This window comes from Leuresthes tenuis, unplaced genomic scaffold, assembly GCF_036924035.1.
Source record: "Leuresthes tenuis unplaced genomic scaffold, fLeuTen1.0.hap1 SCAF_1, whole genome shotgun sequence".
NCBI classification, from domain to species: domain Eukaryota; kingdom Metazoa; phylum Chordata; class Actinopteri; order Atheriniformes; family Atherinopsidae; genus Leuresthes; species Leuresthes tenuis.
This window is the reverse complement of record NW_027325355.1, coordinates 4,050,626-4,071,861: the sequence shown is the minus strand read 5'-3', so window position 1 is coordinate 4,071,861 and position 21,236 is coordinate 4,050,626. Positions and strand designations below refer to the sequence as shown.

Genomic DNA, 21,236 nt, shown 5'->3' with positions numbered 1-21,236 from the left:
TTTATATCCTCAGGTTGTTTTAAATCTGAAAACTAACATTTGTTACAGTAGTTCACATCATCTGTCCTCATAATTACTTTCATAAAATCCAACAAAGACCAGACTTTATCGTGTTAATATTTAAACTGCAACCTGCAGGTTAACAATGTCAGTGACTTAAAGTGTTGAAACAGAAGTTTTTCTCTTCATTATAGGTCCACTATTTGCAGTATTCCCCACAGGCAGAGTCCTTGCTGCAGGGACGATCAGGAAAGACATCTGACTCTCACATATAGATGGAACAGTTGATCTTGCATTAAGCCCAGTATTAATACATTATATATTATATTCCAACACCTGGCTTGTCTTCTTGCATCCAAACGTAGAACAAAATAGATGTTTGATCTGTAAAATCTGATGTAATGGACAGAATCCATGAGTTATTTGATTAATTATTTAATACATTTATTCTAACTCTCCCCAGGCTCTGGGGAGGATTCATGCCTCCATAAGACCTGTTGCCACTGATTTTCAGTCTACTTCTTGTGTCATTTGGCATAGCTCAGCCTTTTCTCCCTGTTTCCCTTCCTTAAGAACGGCTTCTTGACAGCCACCCTTCCATGGAGACCATTTCTGATGAGGCTTCATTGAACAGCAGAAGGTCCAGATGCATCTCTCAGGTCCTGTGTCAGGTCTTTGCTGGATTATTTCCTCTTTCTTAAGAACATCACCTTCAGATACTGTTCAGCTGCTTTTCTGGACAAACTTTAGACCAAGTTTTTAGCAAATAGTTCTTTGGGAATCACCTTGTTGCTGCAAAAATGCTATTTCATATCAAACTGTGTTATTTTATAGATGCAACCAAAGAAATGGGAACAGATGATGCGTTTCTGTGACAGGCAGCTAGTAGCAAAGTGAAATAGTTTCTGTTGTTCAGTTGTCTGTTATGTGCAGACATAACTCTGGTTCATACATTGAGTTTGGTGCCTGAAACTATTACTGAAGACCAGCTGAAAAGCTTCCAAGAGACTGCGTCCACATGGAAGAAAGACATAAGAAATGAGGGGAGGCTAAAGACTTGTACAGCGCTTTATGTCGGTGTTGTCAGCCCACTGATTTAGCTGCTGATGATTCCTTAAAGCCATTGAAAATACTGTCTCTGAATGATCTTTCTGTAGCCTCAGAATCTCGTCAGGAGGTCAGAGTCATGCAACAAATCCAACATTTCAGTGATGATATCAGAGTCTTTTCACATTAAACTTTATTTGTGCAATAATGAAACATTTCAACTGGTTTTTGAAAGTAAAACTCTGCATCTCTTCTTCTCTTGTAAAAGCTTTGAAGGAAAGGCAGCTTTTTAATCACAGTTTAGCGTCTGAATCCCCATCAGCTCAGTGAGCTCCACCTCAGAAGTTGACCTCAGCTCAGGCGTCATTCTGATCTGTGCTTTCTGCTTCTGTCTTCACAGGTGACACCATCTGACAGCCTGGAGTCCCCCCCCCAAACCAAACATCACTGTCAGACATGCTTTAAACACAGTCCACGACTCTGCAGCTCTCTTTCAGGATGTGAGGACAGTGAACTCAGCATCTGCACCAGGGTCAGCAGGCCTGACAGACGCGCCACAGACAGCATGATGGTGATGAGCAAAGACCTCTGCTGGCTGTGGGACCGACACTGGACTGTGTTGGGACATGGATCGGTCCTCACTCTGTAGATGGCTGACAGAGGGAATCAAAAATCAAAGCTCGGCTCATTGCAAATCCTACCTGGAGGCACAGAAAAGTAGAGCATGAATGATCAACACGTGCTTCACATACAAGAACATCCAAAAGTAACTAATAATCAATCCTCCATTTTCTGCCTTTCACCTTGTTCTTCTGATCTAATCCTGGAGTTGTTCCACCAACACACTGCAGAGCAACATTTAGAATTCTCCTAAGGGAAAAAGTACGATGTGTTCATGACTGTTTTAGTGTTTTAACTCAGTTCCAGCAGAATTACAGCAGACAACAGGCCCAAATACGCCCCGTTACACAAGCTGATTACAGCTTTTGTTCTGCTCTGATGGAAGAACACTGGAGACCAGAATGTGTTCCCTGTTAGATTGTCACAAAAGACTCAAAAACACAACAACGACCAACAAATGTCTCTTTTGTACCTTCTTTGCCATGACGACCACGTGGACCAAGGAGGAGAAGAAAATACCAAAACTCCAACCACCTGGGGACAAGGCAGATATTTCCAAATGCAAACTGTCTCATTGTTGGCCTCATCATCAGCTTCTACAGAATAAAGGGCGACTACAGGACCCTGAGATGGTAACAGGCTGAATGGCCCAGGCCCAGAAGAACTGGCTGAGCAGCACCAACCACAATGCTAACTTGGTGGAAGCCATTTGAAGAGGGAACCATGCTGAACTTGGATGTTATTTTAACTTTAAACATGCATATGCCTTTTAAGGTTTACAGTAAAGTATTGCACTACAAATAACAGAATTGTTGCTTCTGTATCAACGTGTTTACACTGTAAAAAAATCAAGAGAACTTTAGATTTAAGGAAATGTGAAACAGAGAAACAGAGAGAGCCAAAACAAAGCAAAGAACCAACAGTTGAAGGAAAATCGAAACACAGCTTCTTTGCTGGATTTACAGAAGGAGTCTGTTTCTGAGGGATCTTCCCCCTGCAGAGAGATCTGTTCCAATTCCCAGAAAAATCTGCCGAACCCTTTCGAACGTGTAGCTCAGATCTTTTGGGTCCTGAAGGTTTAAAGCGTAGATCAGGCCGAGGGGGTCGGCAAAAGCTGCCGGCAGGTCAGGGAGGTCCTGAAGGATGATGGTCTCTGCTACAGCAACAGAAGATTCATGACATCTGCTGCAGGCGAAGAAGCGTCATCCTCCCACACAGTGAGGATACCCACGCTGAGACGCTCTGTCTGCTCCTCCTCTGGCTCCGTGTCCTTGGAAGAACAGACGGAGAAAATGTCCAATACTTGAACTGTAAATCCCACTGAAAGATATTTCTATCAAACATTTTCACCTGCAACCAGAAAGCTTCTTACAGCACCAGTCAGAAGTTTGGACACAATGTTCCATCCATCCTGAATGAGTGGATGTGTCCAGACTTCTGAGCTGTAGTGCAAATGATCTGTGACATCAGTCACATCAGCTACAGCACAGCTTCTGGAGGCTCTGGCTAAAGTGAAAACAGGAAAGTGAAGCGCAGGGAAATAAAGAGATTTACACTTTTACACACTATTACCAACTAGTATATACACACGTGGACAAAATTGTTGGTACCCCTCAGTGAAAGAAGGAAAAACCCACAATTCTCACTTGAAACCTACAAAAGTAGCAATAAAAATTCATTGAAATTAAATAATCAAAATCAGCCATTACTTTTGAAATGTTGATTAACAATTATTAAAAAAAAACTAATGAAATAGGGCTGGACAAAAATTATGGTACCCATAACTTAATATTTTGTTGCAATCACTGCAATTAAACGATTTCTGTATTTATCAAAGAGCGTTCTGCAGCTATCAACAGGTATTTTGGCCCACTCCTCATGAGCAAACTGCTCCAGTTGTCTCAGGTTTGATGGGTGTCTTCTCCAAATGGCCTGTTTCAGCTCCTTCCACAGATGTTCAATGGGATTCAGATCTGGGCTCATGGAAGGCCACTTTAGAATAGTCCAGCGCTTTTCTCTCAGCCATTCTTGGGTGTTTTTGGCTGTGTGTTTTTGGATCGTTGTCCTGTTGGAAGACCCATGACCTGCGACTGAGACCAAGCTTTCTGACACTAGGCAGCACATTTCACTCCAGAATGCCTTGATAGTCGTCAGATTTCATTTTACCTTTCACACATTCAAGACACCCTGTAGCAGATGCAGCAAAGCAGCCCCAAAACATTGCTGAGCCTCCTCCATGTTTCACCGTAGGGACAGTGTTCTTTTCTTCGTATGCCTGGTTTTTGAGTCTATGAACATAGAGTTGATGTGCCTTACCAAAAAGCTCCAGTTTGGTCTCATCTGTCCAAAGGACATTCTCCCAGAAGCTTTGTGGCTTGTCAACATGATTTTTTTTCAGCAGTGGTGTCCTCCTTGGTCGTCTCCCATGAAGTCCACTTTGCCTCAAACAACGACGAATGGTGCGATCTGACACTGATGTACCTTGGCCTTGGAGTTCACCTTTAATTTCTTTGGAGGTGGTCCTGGGCTCTTTGGATACAATTCGAACGATCTGTCTCTTCAATCTGTCATCAATTTTCCTCTTGCGGCCACGTCCAGGGAGGTTGGAGACAACAATCATGAAATTAGCACCAAGCACACATGATGAAAAGCACTGAAACTGTCTTCATACATGTAGAAGTCTCACCTGTAAGTGCAGCGTTACATCTAATGAGGTCCTGCTTCTCCAACCGAAGATGCTGCATCAGTGTTTTCTGGGGGGGGGGGGGGGGTGTTTGGTTTCTCTGACAGAAGAAAAACAAAAGCATGATAACTTCTAATGAATAAATGGAACAATCTGGTGATGTTATGAGTTAAGGATTCACGTTAAACAGAGTGAAGTGTGAGGTGTAACTCTGCACCTTTGACTCCAACATTTACCTCAGTTTCATCTTTTTCTCTGTCTGACTGAAGCTGCTCCGTCTCTGTCCTGTCTGCCTTCTCTGAGCTTGTCATCACTGGTGGTGTAGCTCTCCGACTGAACAAACTCATGATACTCTTCTCACAAAAACATGGTCAAGGATGATAAACTAATTGTCAAAGCATCACCGTGCCAGCACGGTACAGCAATCAGGAGGAATCACACTCTACTAGTTAAGCCATGATCCTCAAAGTTCATATTTCACTGATTGGAAGATATGTACAATAATTAACATAATTGCCAACTGTCAAATAAAATACCATGATTATAATTCAAAAGTGCTCATGACTTGAGAATATATAGACGAATAAATAGATGAATAAATAGACATAAAAATAGATAAATAAGCTAAATGAGCACTGAACACAAGCCATATTCTGTTCAAATCACAATGCATTCACATTCTGACTCATTCGACACCAGCACATAGCTTTTGCCGTCGAGCGCGTTCAAGTTCAGGCTGCGGGCTAACAATGTAGCATGCTAAGCTAAGGCAGGCACACAGAAACATCGGCGGAAGGAAAATTAGCAAATACGTTGTCTTTATTTAACTCAAAGACGTCATATTTCCGCCACGATCAACGACAGATAATGTTCAATATAACCACAACGTAAATTCATAGCCTTCATAGCATTCCACGCCAAACAGCGGGTTTATAGTGTAGCATGCTAAACAAAGCAGTCACACCGAAACATCGGCGGAAGGAAAATTAGCAAATACCTCGTCTTTATTTAACTGGGAGACGGTCATATTTCCGCCACGATCAACGACAGATAATGTTCAATATAACCACAACGTAAATTCATAGCTTTCACAGCATTCCACGCCAGACAGCGGGCTAATAGTGTAGCATGCTAAACAAGGCAGCCACACCGAAACATCGGCGGAAGGAAAATTAGCAAATACCTCGTCTTTATTTAACTGGAGGACGGTCATATTTCCGCCACGATCAACGACAGATAATGTTCAATATAACCAAACCAAGCAAAAAATAGACCTTACCTGAACAAAGCTCGCCAGACAGAAAGACTACTCAAGAATATTCGAAGAAGCAGGGGCGAAGTGACGATCCAACAACCAATGAAAACAGTGGAATTGCTGACGTGTGTCGTCAAGCGTCTGGTATGAAGCTGTTAAAACAGCTGAAGTGTTGATCATAATGGAAAACATATGAGTCCGTGCGCGCTGTCGCGCGCATTTGTCTCGTGAGTGGCACGAACCTGTTATCACAGCTGATGTGTTGATCATAATGGAAAACATATGAGTCAGTGCGCGCTATCGCGCGCATTTGTTTCGTGAGGGCTAGCATGACGCTGTTGATAGCTGATCATAATGGAAAACATATGAGTCCGTGCGCGCTGTCGCGCGCATTTGTCTCGTGAGTGGCACGAACCTGTTATCACAGCTGATGTGTTGATCATAACGGAAAACATATGAGTCAGTGCGCGCTGTCGCGCGCATTTGTCTCGTGAGGGCTAGACTGACGCTGTTATGATAGATGTGTTGATCATAATGGAAAGCATATGAGTCAGTGCGCGCTATCGCGCGCATTTGTTTCGTGAGCGGCTAGCATGACGCTGTTGGGTCAGTGCGCGCTGTCGCGCGCATTTGTCTCGTGAGCGGCTAGCATGACGCTGTTGGCTCAGTGCGCGCTGTCGCGCGCATTTGTCTCGTGAGCGGCTAGCATGACGCTGTTGGGTCAGTGCGCGCTGTCGCGCGCATTTGTCTCGTGAGCAGCTGGCATGAAGCTGTTTTCACAGTTTTGGCTGCCTGCTGACAGACAGAGGCTGTCATGTTATATTGTATTAGGAGCACAGATAAAACAGGCTGGCATAATGCTGTTACAGCAGGCCAGCCTGCTTGGCTCTGCCCTCATCCGCCATCTTGGCTCTGCCCTCATCAGCTGTGATAGAACAGGGCAGCCTTCTTGGGTGTGGTCAGCATTAGTTGCTATGGGCAACAGCTGTGCCTGCCAACTGCCAACTGCCGAATTCTGCACCTCACTTTGTCCCCTTAAAATCATGGGGTTTTCATATTGAGGCAGAAATCTGGAACAAAACGCTCGCTGTTCGAAAAGTAGAAGTCGTATCCGAATAATTCTTTCACCGTGAGCGCCAGAAGGCCCGGGGGAAGCCAGCGGTGTCATTTTTATTCTTCTAACCCCCGTGGCTCCTTTATTATGGCAGTTTTAAAATGATTTTTCACACTGATTTCAGGGCTCGGCCGTTTTATAATGGGATGGAATGTTCCCTCTCTGCGCTCAGAGGGGATTTGTGAGAAATCTGTGAGGCCCAGCTCAATGACAGTCACATTGGGTGAAAGACAACTAAAATACCTACGTTTTGATGTATAATTTATCAAGATCAGGCAGATATTTTGGACGTGAGAGGCATTTGTTCGAGAAATTGTTTTTTAAAGATTTTTAGAGTGACAGTTACAGTGTAACTGACATTAGACGACCTCCTCTGGACACCTAAAACGTAAACTGCCGTTGTGTCAAAGCCGTATAAGCTATTAACAAGCCCTTTACCACAGTTAAAGCTGAGTCTTTCCTGTCACACACAAACTTTGAATGATGTGTGTGTGACGCTGTATGGCTGAGTTCAGAGGCCTCCCGTGTGAGGCAGTTTGGGGCTCTTCGAGCCCCAAACTGCCTCTTTTTGGCCTTCTCCATTCATTTTCCCATTGACAATTTGCCCGCTTTTTCCCATTTATCCGCTATTCCGGTCGAGTAATGAGAGAGAAAAATACAAGCACACCTCTCCCCATCGGCGCGCACGCAGCCATGTATTTTTTATTTTAGTCGGACCTTCGCTGTGGGACGAGTAGCGCGCCGAAAAACGTGACGGAAGCGGGAGAATAATAATAAGTATGAGCAATAGTAATATGTGTGCCCTGCCTATGGCATGGGGCACCCATAATAATACACTTAAGAAAATGGGGAAACATCCAACTGGGCAGTGTAGCTGTGGGCAGAGGGAGACAGTGGAACATGTGATGATAGAATGTCCTTGGTATGGAAGGGAGAGGGAAAGGATGAAGATAGGGCTGCAGAAGGCAGGAATAAGAGAATGTAATTTTTTAGAAACATAGTAGAATCTGGGAAATCTAAAGAAGGGAGGAAAATAATGATGAGATTCCTGGTGTCAACTGGGGTAAATAAAAGAATATAGGAAAGAAGAATTAGAAAGAAGTTAAGTTCAGTAGATGGCGTCATATGCAACGTCAAGGATGCCAGCTGCCAGTAAAAATCACAGAAGAAGAAGAAGAAGAAGTATTCCTAACAATTAGTGATAGGAATTTCGGCTCTTTTTGGTGAGCCAGATCATTTGGCTCAGCTCACCAAGAAGAGCCGACTCTTTTGGCTCCAAAACGACTCCATTTCACCAGTTATACCTTTTAGAATTCAGCTAAAGTTAGCGCTGTTTTGACTTGTGATTTGTATTTGAACACATATCACTTAAATTTCAATAAATTGCTGTTGCCACACTGTAGTCAATTGCATTTACAGTTGTAAAATCCACTCACATATATAATATATATATATATGTAATATATATATAGCTTTATTTTGACCATCAAGAGAAAGAAAACACAACAAATGTGGTGTCTTCACCAAAGGTGCTCCCATGCACACATTTAATTAACAAGTTTCATTCCAACAATATATTATAGAGGACTATATCATGATCAAGTAAACAGTTTGAACACAGCATGTATCTGTTCCATGACCACCCAGATTAAATAAAAAAAAGAAACAACACAAAAGAGACAAGTAATGGGAATCTGAAAAACATGAAGACTTCAACTTTAACAGAACAAATGAATGAATGTGGGTTTTATTTCATATCAAATAATCAATGCCTCTTGTCTAAGTCTCTGTTAAAAATGACTTGATTGGTGATAATCATGGTGGTTAAATGAATCTTACAGAAAGCCAGCTGCTAATCTTTTTACATTCCTTGAACCACAGGCTGAGGGAAAGCAGCAGCTACCCTCCAACCAGGTTTACTAATCAGGTGCTGAAAATGACTAAAGCCTAAATATGACCTTTAACTCTGTGTTAGACCTACTCACTGTCTTCATCATGTCCTTGATCTTGTTCTGACATGTGGCACAGAATCATAGTATTTCTTCACTGCCCTGTTTCATATGACCATCTTCTTTTAAACAACCTTTAATTTCAGGATAATTGCCTCTGCAGCATATCAGATGATTTTTATTGATTGTGGACATAATGACATAGAATTGAAGGTAGTACTTTCTTCTTTTCCATCGCTTTACATGAACTCTCCACTGACTCTACCCATGTTTCTTTGATTCATATCAAACACAGATTTCTCAACAATCCATCCACAGCTGAAAGTTCCCACATTTCTCTGACCCGTTTTGAATGGAGACAAAAAAAGTTGTCACAGACAGGGCTGTTGCTCTCTTTGCTCACCACTAAAGAGGAGGAAAAGGATGTGACTCGTCCTCGTGGACACCAACAGGCCTTCATCCCTCCAGGTTGTCTCCACTATTCAAGTGTTTGTGTCCTTCATGAATCAAGTCAAGTCAGCCTCTGGCTTTCGTGAAGCCAGGCTCTCCTCACACTTGATGCATCTTCACACCATGATGACAACTCTATTCCACTATGTAGTTGCACCACTGATAACACATAGGGACAGTAGTGTTGCTCTTTCACTATTTATGTCTCCCTGAAGCAAAATGTCTGACTTCTTGCATCACGCATCTCTCCACACAAGCAAGAGTTTAACAGAAACTTGCCCATCTGGTGTGAACAAACTGAGGACCTGCTGATAACCATGATTCAGAGAGAGGAGCTCTTTATGACATCACTGAAAAACACAATGCCAACTAAGCTGTAAAAGCAGAGCTCTGGCAGCAGGTTGGGGAGACACTTATATCAGGTATGAATCTCTATGTGCCTCTGAGCTGTACAGAAGCACTCAGCTATGGAGCTTAAAAGTCCAACAAAATCAAAGATATACAAGTGATATGATACTGTTAACTCATAGCTGTTCATGGCTGAATAACAGCTTTGTTTGGTATTTTTTAATTGATTTAATTATTTTTTAATTAGTAATATGCTGAATTTATAACACAAAACCTCTGTTTGCACTTTATAAATGTGACTTTGCTCACAGTTTGACTTTGTCTGTCAGCGAAAGAGATGAAGAACAGATGGGATTCCCTGCGGAGGCAGTACACCAGATATGAGCAATGGTCTCCCTCAAAAATTATTAATTTGGCCGTAAAACCATCATCACAGTCAAGAGGTCACCTCCTCGTTAGTATAGTGGTGAGTATCCCCGCCTGTCACGCGGGAGACCGGGGTTCGATTCCCCGACGGGGAGAATGAAGTGTTTTTAATTTTTACAACTAAATGATTAAGTCTGGAAATATTTGCTCTCCACTTCTTTGCTGATGCCTGACAAAACGTAAACATCATTCCATAATTATGCATCATGTTTGAGAGAGTTCAGAATCACAGGAACAGCTTGAGAAAGTAATTGAATTTCTTACAATGAGATTTCTGGATGGTCTACATCTTTTATTGGGTTGAATGAAAATATTTTTATCGCTACTCTCAACTTCTTGTGATTGTTGTAGGTAAAATGACCTGAAAATGTGCATTTTCAACAATGGGGTCCGAATTGTCTGGGTGGGTTCTTTCCCGCACCATTCACATGTATTTTCATTGTCCTCTTGGTCTCCTTTGTACTTTATGAACTAGTATGTGCTATGAATTCAGTCTGAATACAGGCACGGCTCTGTAATCCCCGTTTATCTGCATCACTGGGGAAGGCTGTTCACACAAAGCATTTCTGCTGATTGTCCTGGTGGTGGCCACAGGAAATCTGATGTAATGGACAAAATCAAAGTGGTCACATTAAAACTTTTCTACATTTTGCTGAGTAGGAATATAAAAGTATGTTGTTCAGTAAGTGGGTTCCTCCACTCTGAACTCATCTTCCGTGCTACTGACCTTCTCCAGGTGACTAAAGTACAACCAGGCACTGCAAAGCTCTCTCAGAAGAGGAAGCATACTGAGATGGCCTGTCCTTCTTCCTCCTTGTTGCTGAACCTGGTCGACGGGCCTTCAACCATCATCAGATTATTCAAGAAAGCCCTGAATCAGGTTCACATTCACAAGGAGCTGTTAATGTAATCTCACACCAGCTGAATATCTGCATCTGCACTGGATAATATCAACTCAATAAACTGGCTTTTGTTGCTCCTCATACTTTATGTTACTTTGCTGCTAAAAGATTTCTCTACCTTCAGTTGACCAGTGTAAAGAACATTTCAGAATCTTGTTACTCATCCTTATAACTTACTCAACATTTAATTAGTTATATTCTATGTGATCTTCATTGCAATTTATTATTAATCAAAGTGATCACACACAGCCAGAGACAAGCAGCTAAGTTTTCAGGACTGCAGACAGTTTCCTGTGTGTTAAATCTGAGGGAAACTTCATCTGAGAGCAGATATTAAACCAGACAGAGTAGTCAGCCTACTCCAGGTGGACTACTTCTAAATAAGAGTCTGCACACCTATTAACGAGCCAGAGTGAATAAAGAAAACCAAAAAACAAACAAAAAACCTTTTTCTCTCACTGTGCTGCAGCAGCAGCTGTAGGAAAATTCATGAGTGACATCAACCGTTGTGCAACAGCCCTGAAGTCAATCTCTTTGGGTTGTTTAGAGTTGAGATTAAGAATTATTTAAGTTTAAAATTAAAAATAAAAAAAACCTAACGACATGCAAACAGTGCAACATGTTCCTAAAGCAAGCAAAACTCATGCAGCACCTGAGCACCGAGTTACCCACAAAGTGATCAGAAGTATCAACAGACAGATGTTTCTCTGTGATAAGATGATTCAATTAAAGTCAGCATTTAATAAACTTCAGAATTTTTCCACAGCTGGAAAATGATCATCTGCATGAATCAGCAGTTTAGTCACAGAGATCATGTACGTTCTCATGAGAACAGGGGACACAGGTGAAAGTGGAAAACATTAGACTCTGCTCTTCAAAGCTTCAATAAGCCAGTTCACACATATTCCTGATAAAATAATCTTCATATTGCAACGTTCCAAAATATTGGACCTGAATCCGACTCAATGCCTGATTGTAGTTAAGCTGTTAACCAGCACACAAGGCCCGAGTTTAAGAAGTGGGTTTCCTAAAGAAGTTTATTCAGCCTTAAAGACTTCAGACTCTGCTCAATCCGTCCTTCATTTGAAATCAGAACACAATAACCTCAGCCGAGGTGACTTTGTGGTAAGATTCAGACATGAACAATTGTTTGATTTTATGAGTAGACACTCTGGAACGAACAGGTGAACATGGAAAGAAAACATACTGATCTCCTGATACTCAGGATTAAATACAATACAAATGATCAAAGTCTAATCTCTCCCGAATTGTTCATGGCTTCTTGGTTACTGCCTCAGCCCCGTTCCACGAAATATTTGATCAAGCTGAAATTAAAACTCCATGCTTTTGTTCCGCATAAGACCTTATAAATTGTACACTTCATGTCCACCAAACTCCTTTCTGCTCTTAGATTTTAGCTGAATTTAACCTTAAGACCACTGCTGACATTATTCTTAAGCTTGATTTGTAAAAGATGCTGAACAGGAAAACCTTCCTGATCTTATGTGCTCGTGATTTGTAGTTCTTAAATCAACTTAAACTGAAGGCGCTGGCCAGATTCTTTAACCTCATCTCCCTCTTTGGATTATTAAAGACAATTATGTATTTATCTTAAACAGAATATCGGCACACACTCGGTTCTAGTCAGGAATAGCTACGGACAAAAGAAGAAAAATAAATCAATTTGGCAGAAAAAATCTCAGTGATGGGTGAGGACAATGACAACAGGCAACACATGCCACTCTGTAGAATCAGCAGTCTGCAGACAGTGAAGAGCAGACATATATGTCCAAGAACCTTCCACAAAGTGTGACATATATTTACAAATATTTCAATAAGAAGAAAATTATTGATAATTTGGTTTTATTACAATACAATATATGCCCAGAGGGAAGGAGAGAAGCAATCTGATGTAAAATCCTGACAAAAACCTGTTTTACTAAATCTAAAAAAAACTATCTGAAAATACAGTGACTGCATGAAGGGGTCAGTCCGGATCATTTTGCAGATAAATTTACACTATTTTCAGGGATATATTTGTTAATTTGGTTGTTCTGGCCTCGGTTATCAGACTGTTAAGAAAACCAGCTATTTTACCTTCCAAAGTTAAGCTTTGGTCGTTGGTCTGCTGCTGCCTCAGTGGGGTAGTTTTCCTCTTAATGTGTGACTTTGATGTTTTAACCAACATGTCAAACACATAAAAGTCACACAAACAGACCAACAACTGCGGTGTCCAGGAAGCTAAAATTAGAGGTTTTCTCAAAGGAGTCTGGAGGCTGTGAGAGCGAAGGCGTCAATAGCTGCTTTAAACGGCTGCTTGACACTAAGTACAGCAGTGAAAACATCCCAAATGTAGCGGACAATTGAGTCTCTATATATTGTTTTTTTAGGCGTGTTGAATCAGTTTTTGGGGGTTCACTCCTCAGCTGCTGGACTCCTGTCTGCTCCTCCAAACTGCTGAAAACTTTCTGCTGTAGCTAACACTTAAAAACATGAAGCCTCTTGTGTTTGTTCTTGTAGACAACTTTCCCGTTAGCTGAAACATTTCAGAGTTCTCCTCAGACTGTATTTAGTGGACGTAAAGGTGTCTTTAACAGAGGGAACGAGGCTGTTCTCCTCTTAAGATTTATCTCTGTGCTTCACCCCGGCTGAAGCAGACACCGAGGGGGCGGGGCTTGTTCCAAACTCTCAGCTGCTCTACCATTGGTTATTACTGATTACGTCAGAGACGGACAAACTTCCTACTGGCTCCTGAAGCCGGTGCAGCGGGTGTGTTTCTGGAGGAATGGCAGCAGTGACACTTGTAATGTTCACAGCTTCTGTTTGACACCTCAGAGTTTATAAAACTCATACAACACTATCAGAACACATTGTCAATATATGGACCTTTATAAGTTTAGGTTTTCTGAAGTAACGGGACACACACACATCAGTCAGGATTCTGCAGGAACCACTGGAAGAGTTTCACTTCTTCCTATAGTTGAACGCTTCTACGGCATCATGCAGTTCCTCTATTCGCCAACAGAGGGAGACACATCTCCATCAATGCAGAGTTCCGCTCATTATTACTGACAGTACTTCACAGCTCCTGAGAGGACACATTTAAATCAGTAACATACAAAGAAATTATTTCTATATTTGAACCAGGCTTCCATCTCCATATAAGACACACACTCTGTCCTCATACAACAAGTAGATCTTCTGTTGAGGATGTCTTTACAGTTAACATCAGTACACACTGCATGTTGATGAAGATTCATCCAGGTCACAGTAATCCGAGGAGCTCACATCCTTTGGCCTAAAAGGCCTCGAGCACAGAGCGATAAGACCAGAGTCAGCCACTCTCGAGATAAAGTTCCTTATGAGCTGCTGAAGTAAATAAGTTTATATTAGTTGTTCTTTTGGTCAGAGGCTCTGGTGCTCTAGAGTTACACCAAGTGTTTCTGAATGTTAGATGCAACACCTTTAAAATCTGTTTTATCTTCATGCAAACAGCAGCTAATCTTAACTGTCCTGTAGTTTGTAATGTGTCAGATCTCCATTTATTCCCATCTCTTTTGCTGCATTTTTAAAACTTCATTACATTTGTTTTGTAGTTGATATTGAACCACCAAACCAGCCAGCTCAGAAGACACAGTATTAAGCAGCTATCAGATTGAGTGGAGGATGTAAATTACTGCAACTCAGGTTACAAAAGACTAAAAGTTAACCGCAGACAATGAGTAATCTAATATTTATGTGTACAAATGCAGAACTTATAGTTGCTCATTCATGCCGCTTTGCATTACTAAACATAAGAAAGATCAGACCATACCTGACCCAACATGCCACCCAGCTCCTGGTGCAGGCCATGGTCATCTCCCGCCTTAACTACTGCAATGCTCTCCTAACTGGTCTCCCAGCCTGTGCTGTGAAACCTCTGCAGATGGTCCAGAACGCGGCGGCGCGTCTGGTCTTCGATCAGCCTAAAAGAACACATGTCACCCCTCTGTTCATTGAACTCCACTGGCTGCCCTTAGCTGCCCGCATCAAATTCAAGTCCCTGATGGTAGCCTACAAAGTGCTTAATGGAACGGCTCCCATCTACTTGAATGCTCTTGCAAAGGCTTATGTCACAACTCGGCCCCTCCGTTTGTCCCAGGATTGTCGTCTAACAGTGCCTACACCACGCCTAAGACAATCCAAACTCTTTTCATGTGTCGTCCCACGATGGTGGAATGACCTACCGAGCGCTACCAGAACAGGGGCGTCCCTGTCTATCTTCAAGAAGCTCTTGAAAACCCAGCTCTTCAGAGAGCATCTCCTATCCCAGCACTTACCTTGTACTTCCCTACCCCCTCTATCTTTGTATTTATCTTTCTGCACTTCCTTCTATGCCTGCACCCTATCTCTACTCTGTCACCTCTGACAGAGTCGGACTAGTGGGTTCCTTCTATGTAGTTTATTGTTAGCTTTTTATATAGCTTGTTATATCTTCATTTGTAAGTCTCTTTGGATAAAAGCGTCTGCTAAATACATAAACATAACCATAAACTTATCTTGCTTAAAAAAACACCAGCATTTCGTGTTCATTTTGTTTTCTTCCCTTTGAAATACCTGAACTTATCATCTCTTGATCAGTATTTAGGTTTAGAGTTGAAGAACATCTCCTTAAAGGAGGCAGAGAGCTGTCAGAGGAAATCCCTGTAATGGCTGTTGAAAATAAAAATATGAAATTAGTTACAAACTGAGTGGTGTGCTCATAAACTCAGACCTTAAACACAGATCCAATAATAAGAGAAATGTTCAGCTTTTAAAGATCTTTTGTCAGATTGTGCTTCAATTTCAGAGCCAGTCTCTCAATGTCCTCATGTGTAGTTTTGTGGGTGTGACGGAAACTTTAGTAATGCACAGAGTCAGTTATTTTCTTCTGAGGATATAAGAGGCTTTTAGAATAAAATCTTGCAAGAGAGAACAACACAATACAAAATACAGAGTTGTTCTGACAACTGAGGCAAAGACACTTCAGTTATAATGCACATTGTTGCGTCATCACTCCTTGGGTATAGTTGAGTGTTCTTATCGAGTCTACCTTTCCTCCCCAACCACAGTCAAGGTTACACAGACTGCAAGTACCAGCTCCCCTTCTATCCTCCTTAAAGTGCAGCTTTATCACAGCACACGATGTCCTCGGGAGAAAAGACAAAAACAGGATATGTTGCTATCTTGCAGGAGGCCATCTGCAGGTTATACACAGTAACACTGAGTACAATGCATGTAAGAATTAAGGGCAGAATATAGAATGTAGGCAGGGAACACCTCGCCAGTCCATCACAGGGCCACACAGAGACAGACGGTGCTAACCACCACGCCAACGTGAACCATACCTGAATTCTATGAGAATAAATCCTTTGATCTTTACAAGAGAAGATCTGTTTTTCAAATTTAAATTTTCCTTCCGGCTGGGGGAATTAGGCAGAACACCTCATACTTAGAAATATGAGGTGAAGTAAAGTTCTTCATAGAGGAAAAACAACACCTGAAAGGATTCAGGCATTAAATGACAATTCAAACTTTAGATCAAATTAGATCAAAAGTTTCAAGCATCACACACCAGAGAAAACACCCTTCAGAAAGTTAAAAAGTTATTTCTTTATTGTGATGATGAAGAACATCCAAAAAAAAAAGCAACACGACACACAAAGCAGTCATTTTGTTTGAACTGAACGTGCAGCTGAAGACAGTATTTCAGAAATTATGTTCAGTGGTGATATGAGCCACGGCATCATCATAGTCCAGTCCCTCATCTTCCTCATTTTGTGGAGACGTTGTCATGGAAACAGGTGGTTTCCTTCCTGCAGAATTTAGAATACATTTTTCTTACTTTTGAATATTTGAAATCATTGTAATGTAAAACGTACGGCGTTTCACAGTAATTATTATCAATAATTATTATCAATAATTATTATCAATAACTATTATCAATAATTATTTAAAAGAATTGAATGACTTAATAATCAGCTCAGCTGAAGCATAAAAAATAATGAAGATGTAGTTAAACTGAAGAATGAAGTCTGATGGTGTGAAAGCAGGAGTTTGATTAAAGAAGTAACAGTTTTAAATAAGCTCAGTTGGAAGCAGTGTCTCAGTCATAGTTACATCCTGTTATGATTTTACAGCAATAAGCTGCAGCTGTGCTGTTAGTAAAGTCCCTCCTGATTATCCCCAGGTCTGCTGCTTTGTGCTAATTTGTTGACTGCTTCAGTCATCGCTGAGATGAACTGGTTGTTCATAAAAAACATGTTGGTAGAACACTTGGAGACTTCCCCTGACTCTTGAGTTTTTAAATCACCATGATGTCGGTGTGAGTGGAGCTTTACCTGTTGGTCTGTGTCGATACAAAGACACCACGAGGACGGTGGAGATCAGGTACGGAGCGCAGACCAGGATGTGGCGCCACGTCCAGCGCAGTCGGCGTTGGTTCAGAAACCTTGAGAGCTGGAAGAAAAACAAACACAAACACAGCTCATCGGAAGTTCTAAAATCCCATCCGTTAACAGTCACATCACGAAACAAACGTCATCCTGTACCGACTAAACGAGGAGCACTGTGTCCTGTGGACAACAAACAGGAAGGTTGTTTGAGCAGCTCTGTTTTTATAAGCATACAAAGTCTTTGAGTTTCAGACACCCATAAAAAAAGGCTCTTAACCTTTTGGGGCTTGTCCAGGATTTGAAGATTTTACCTTTCTCACCGCAAATGCAACTAAAGCTCGAGAACCCAACAGGTTTTTGATTGGTCAGTCAGGTATTTCATCTCGAAGGCTGTCAAAATGTACAATAGAGACCAAATGGAAGGAAGCACTGCAGCTGAGAGAGTTTTTTATTTTGTGCCAAGAACAGAAGAAAAATAAACTGGTTTGTTGAAGAGCTGTTGTGCTTCAAATGTCATGGTGGTGCAGTAAGATATGGGTCAGATGTGTAGATAACAACTTTATGTAAGAAATAAATATGGTATATTCTGTGTACCAACAGATGGAGTTCTGCAGTGGGGAAGAAAAACTAAATATGATTCATATTTTCATTTGCCAGCGTTGATCTTTACCTCTTATCAGCAGCCAGCTGGGTGGAGACTCTCCATGAATGCTGATGTTACACGTGTAGAGGCCTTCATCAGACCTGGTAACATGGTGGAGGGTCATGTGACCTGTAGGCTCAGTCCTGATGGGGGAGCCATCTTTATAGAAAGCAGCTGGGAGGTTGGAGGAAGTGGTCTTTGATCGACAGCTCAGAGTGACGTCATCTCCCTCCATCACAGGGAGGGCAGGGCTCTGCAGGATCACTGGGTTGTCTGAACATAGGATGAAAAAATGTGTTTTTTTGTGTGTTTGATATGAAAGGATAGAAGTACATCACAAATTATAATCAGTTGCAAACATTTCTGCCTAATCAGAGCAGACTGGGCCCTGTGGGAGGAAACAGACTTAAAGAAAGAGGAGCAAACATTTTAAACATTGAAGACTGCACATCTGTTCTAATTTAGCTCCACAATAAGTTAATAATCATGTAAATGAGTGTTGTATGGGTTTGGGTTCCACTGGTCCTACCGGTTATAGAGATGTTGACGGAGTTGCTCCGCTGCTTTGCAGGAGATTCACACCAGTAGATTCCAGAGTCCTGCTTTTTGGCTATTTCTATGGTACATTCAGCAGAATTCTGGATCCCCAATCCCTTACCACAGCTGGACAGAATGCCGTTATGCAAGAGGAACCTTTGAATCCTCCATCCATGAGAGCTGCTGTTGTTGCTGCAGCTCAGGGACAGTTTGTCATACTCAAACAGCTGAGACGAGTCTGGAGACACTGTCAGAAATGGTGGTTTGGAATCATCTGGGATCAGAGAAAGAGTGGAACTTAGGGTGTACAGCAGCGCTTCCTTAAATGTTCCCGACAGACTCCCAAATACTGTGGAAGCAGTTTATCATTACTGCAGACTTACTGTACATGTGTGCAGACACTGGTTATCTGATGGACTCTTACTGGAAAGCATTATGTTGACGTCTAACCCTACATGATCTCATGTCATATCAAATAAATAAAGCCCAACTTACGGTATATTCTGTGTACCAACAGATGGAGTTCTGCAGTGGGGAAGAAAAACTAAATATGATTCATATTTTCATTTGCCAGTGTTGATCTTTACCTCTTATCAGCAGCCAGCTGGGTGGAGACTTTTTGTGAATGCTGATGTTACACGTGTAGAGGCCTTCATCAGACCTGGTAACATGGTGGAGGGTCATGTGACCTGTAGGCTCAGTCCCGATGGAGGAGCCATCTTTATAGAAAGCAGCTGGGAGGCTGGAGGAAGTGGTCTTTGTTCCATTTTTTATTTGACAGCTCAGAGTGACGTCATCTCCCTCCATCACAGGGAGGGCAGGACTCTGCAGGATCACTGAATGTTGTTCACGTTCTGAAAAATGTGTTTGTTTTGAAATTAATAAGACAAAAAGAGACTTGGAGACAAAAGCGACACCTGCCGGAGGCTGAAATGAGTGCAGTAAAATAAAGATAAAGGAAAAATTCAGGATCTGAACATGAAAATATGTGTTTTTTATGAAAGGATAGAAGTACACCTGAAAATGGTCTGAGCAATAATAAAGTCAATTCTGCAACAGAATTTATGTCTGAACTAACTGGATGTAATGAGGCTGACTCTGCTTAAAACATACTGATACCCTGTTCCAGCCCTGCTCCACTTCATCCACTGACCTGTCAAACACAGCACCTTCTGTCACATGTGTCTCTGTCTTCCTGTCTGTGCAGGACTTTGTGCCCAAGCACTCAGTTCCTGGGTTTTACTGGGTCGGTTTGTCTGATTGGAGGACTGGGAAGTGGGAGTGGGTGAGACAGACACCGTACACTGTGGAGCACAGGTATGTTACCCTGGAAACGTGTTCTTTCTGATCCAGGTTTTATCTGCATTTGTGTTGTGATGTGATGACTTCAAATGAAAAATTCAGTCAGTACCAGGCCAGAATTTGCCCCAAAACATAAATATTTCCAGGCAGTTCCAGTGGGGAAAAGACCTGGGTCAGACGCAGGCTGGATCATATATCCCATCTGGCCTGGGAACATTTCAGGAGCCCCTAGGAGGAGCTGGAGAGTGTCGCTGGGCAGAGGGATGTCTGGGTGTCCCTCCTGGACAACTTTATATAAGTGGCAGATGATGGATGGATGAACCTCTGAAATATAAACTTTTAAAATGTTTTCTCTGGCCTTTCTTGGCATTTCTGGTGTTTTTGTTGCTGTCAAATATCAGATTTGAACTGAACTGCATGTTAACGTGTGAAGGTTGTGGTCTGTGTCCTCTGAGCTGAATCCTCTCACAGAGATTCACTTCTCCTTGTTGGAACCCGTTTCCTTTACAGCAGCTCATGTGTATCACCTGTAAGTGGCTGGATGTGTGTCTTTAGAGGAGATGAAAGAGTCTCACCAGTGACAGTGATGTTGATGGCGTTGCTGCTGTCTCTGTGTTTGGATTCACACCAATACACTCCGCTGTCATCGGGCTTCAGCGACTTCACGCTGCAGGTGGAGGAGGTCTGGGTGCCCCATCCGACGCCACACTGAGACAACCTGGGAACATCCCATTTGTGTTAGTCATCCACACTCAGGCATTTATCTCATTGTTGGCAGAAGACTTCTGATCAGAGGTGTGGAGTCAGAGGGTTAGATGTGTTTTCTTACCCTGCAGCGCACACACACGCACACACACACACACACACACACACACACACACACAGACACACACACACACACACACACACACAGACACACACAGACACACACACAAGGGATGTAACAGTTACCGGTATTACAGTAAATCGTGGTGAAATGTTACATGATAAATGTGGCAGTAGGCCCTGACTGCACTATGTCAGTGCCTGTCTGTTATTGATCACTGGGCCGGCTGGTGGCACATAAAACTCCCTCCCTCACCTCTGTGGTGATTGCCTGCTGGGTTCAGACTTCCGGGGTTGCCGATTCACCCTGTGTGAATGCCGCTCCTAACAATTCTTTACGGTAGGAAGCTTCTTTATTATTTTTCTGTATGTTGCTGGCTTGGGCTCAACCTCCATGTTTTAATAGGACACCAGTCGAAGTGGCCTGACTCTCCGTCCATCTGCACTCTACAGACTCGGGCTACTTTGTGTAGCCTCTTCTGGTCGGCTGCTTGTCCCAGCGCCAGGTCAGCTGTATTGCCGTTCAGCAGTCGCCTTGGCAATCTGCTGTGACCTGACTGGAATGATATGATTTATGTTTTACTATTGTTGATTATTTTGTACGTTCAAGTAATTGAACCTTGATTTATTACTTTTGATCTTTTAACTTTCTTTTGTAATTGGCACAGGGCACGGCCAGCTCCTGGTGGTGGATTTCCAGGGTGGTGGTCTTCTGTTGGTG

General features: G+C 42.2%; 1 protein-coding gene and 1 non-coding gene across 2 annotated transcripts; one reads left to right on the top strand and one right to left on the bottom strand.

Moving 5' to 3' along the window:
- The first annotated feature begins 9,916 nt into the window (after positions 1-9,916).
- Positions 9,917-9,988, top strand: trnad-guc (transfer RNA aspartic acid (anticodon GUC)). The gene has a single exon. It is a non-coding gene; the product is annotated as a tRNA-Asp (tRNA).
- Positions 9,989-16,539: 6,551 nt separating this feature from the next.
- LOC140316750 (high affinity immunoglobulin gamma Fc receptor I-like) lies at positions 16,540-19,135 on the bottom strand. The gene is made up of 5 exons (XM_072395075.1): positions 18,976-19,135; positions 18,381-18,662; positions 17,879-18,124; positions 17,155-17,272; positions 16,540-16,629 (listed from the first exon to the last, which is right to left on the bottom strand). Exons 1-5 carry the CDS (start codon positions 19,070-19,072, stop codon positions 16,587-16,589), a joined length of 786 nt encoding a protein of 261 aa, XP_072251176.1. The 5' UTR covers positions 19,073-19,135; the 3' UTR covers positions 16,540-16,586.
- Positions 19,136-21,236: the final 2,101 nt, after the last annotated feature.

Excerpts from the sequence above, each read along its gene's own strand:
- LOC140316750 (XM_072395075.1), bottom strand. The coding sequence starts at position 19,072 with ATGACCCTCCACCATGTTACCAGGTCTGATGAAGGCCTCTACACGTGT. Across the intron at positions 17,273-17,878 it reads CAGCTGGCTGCTGATAAGAG|CTCTCAAGGTTTCTGAACCA; the intron begins GTAAAGATCAAC and ends TTTTTCTTCCAG. Across the intron at positions 16,630-17,154 it reads GTATCGACACAGACCAACAG|GAAGGAAACCACCTGTTTCC; the intron begins GTAAAGCTCCAC and ends TAAATTCTGCAG.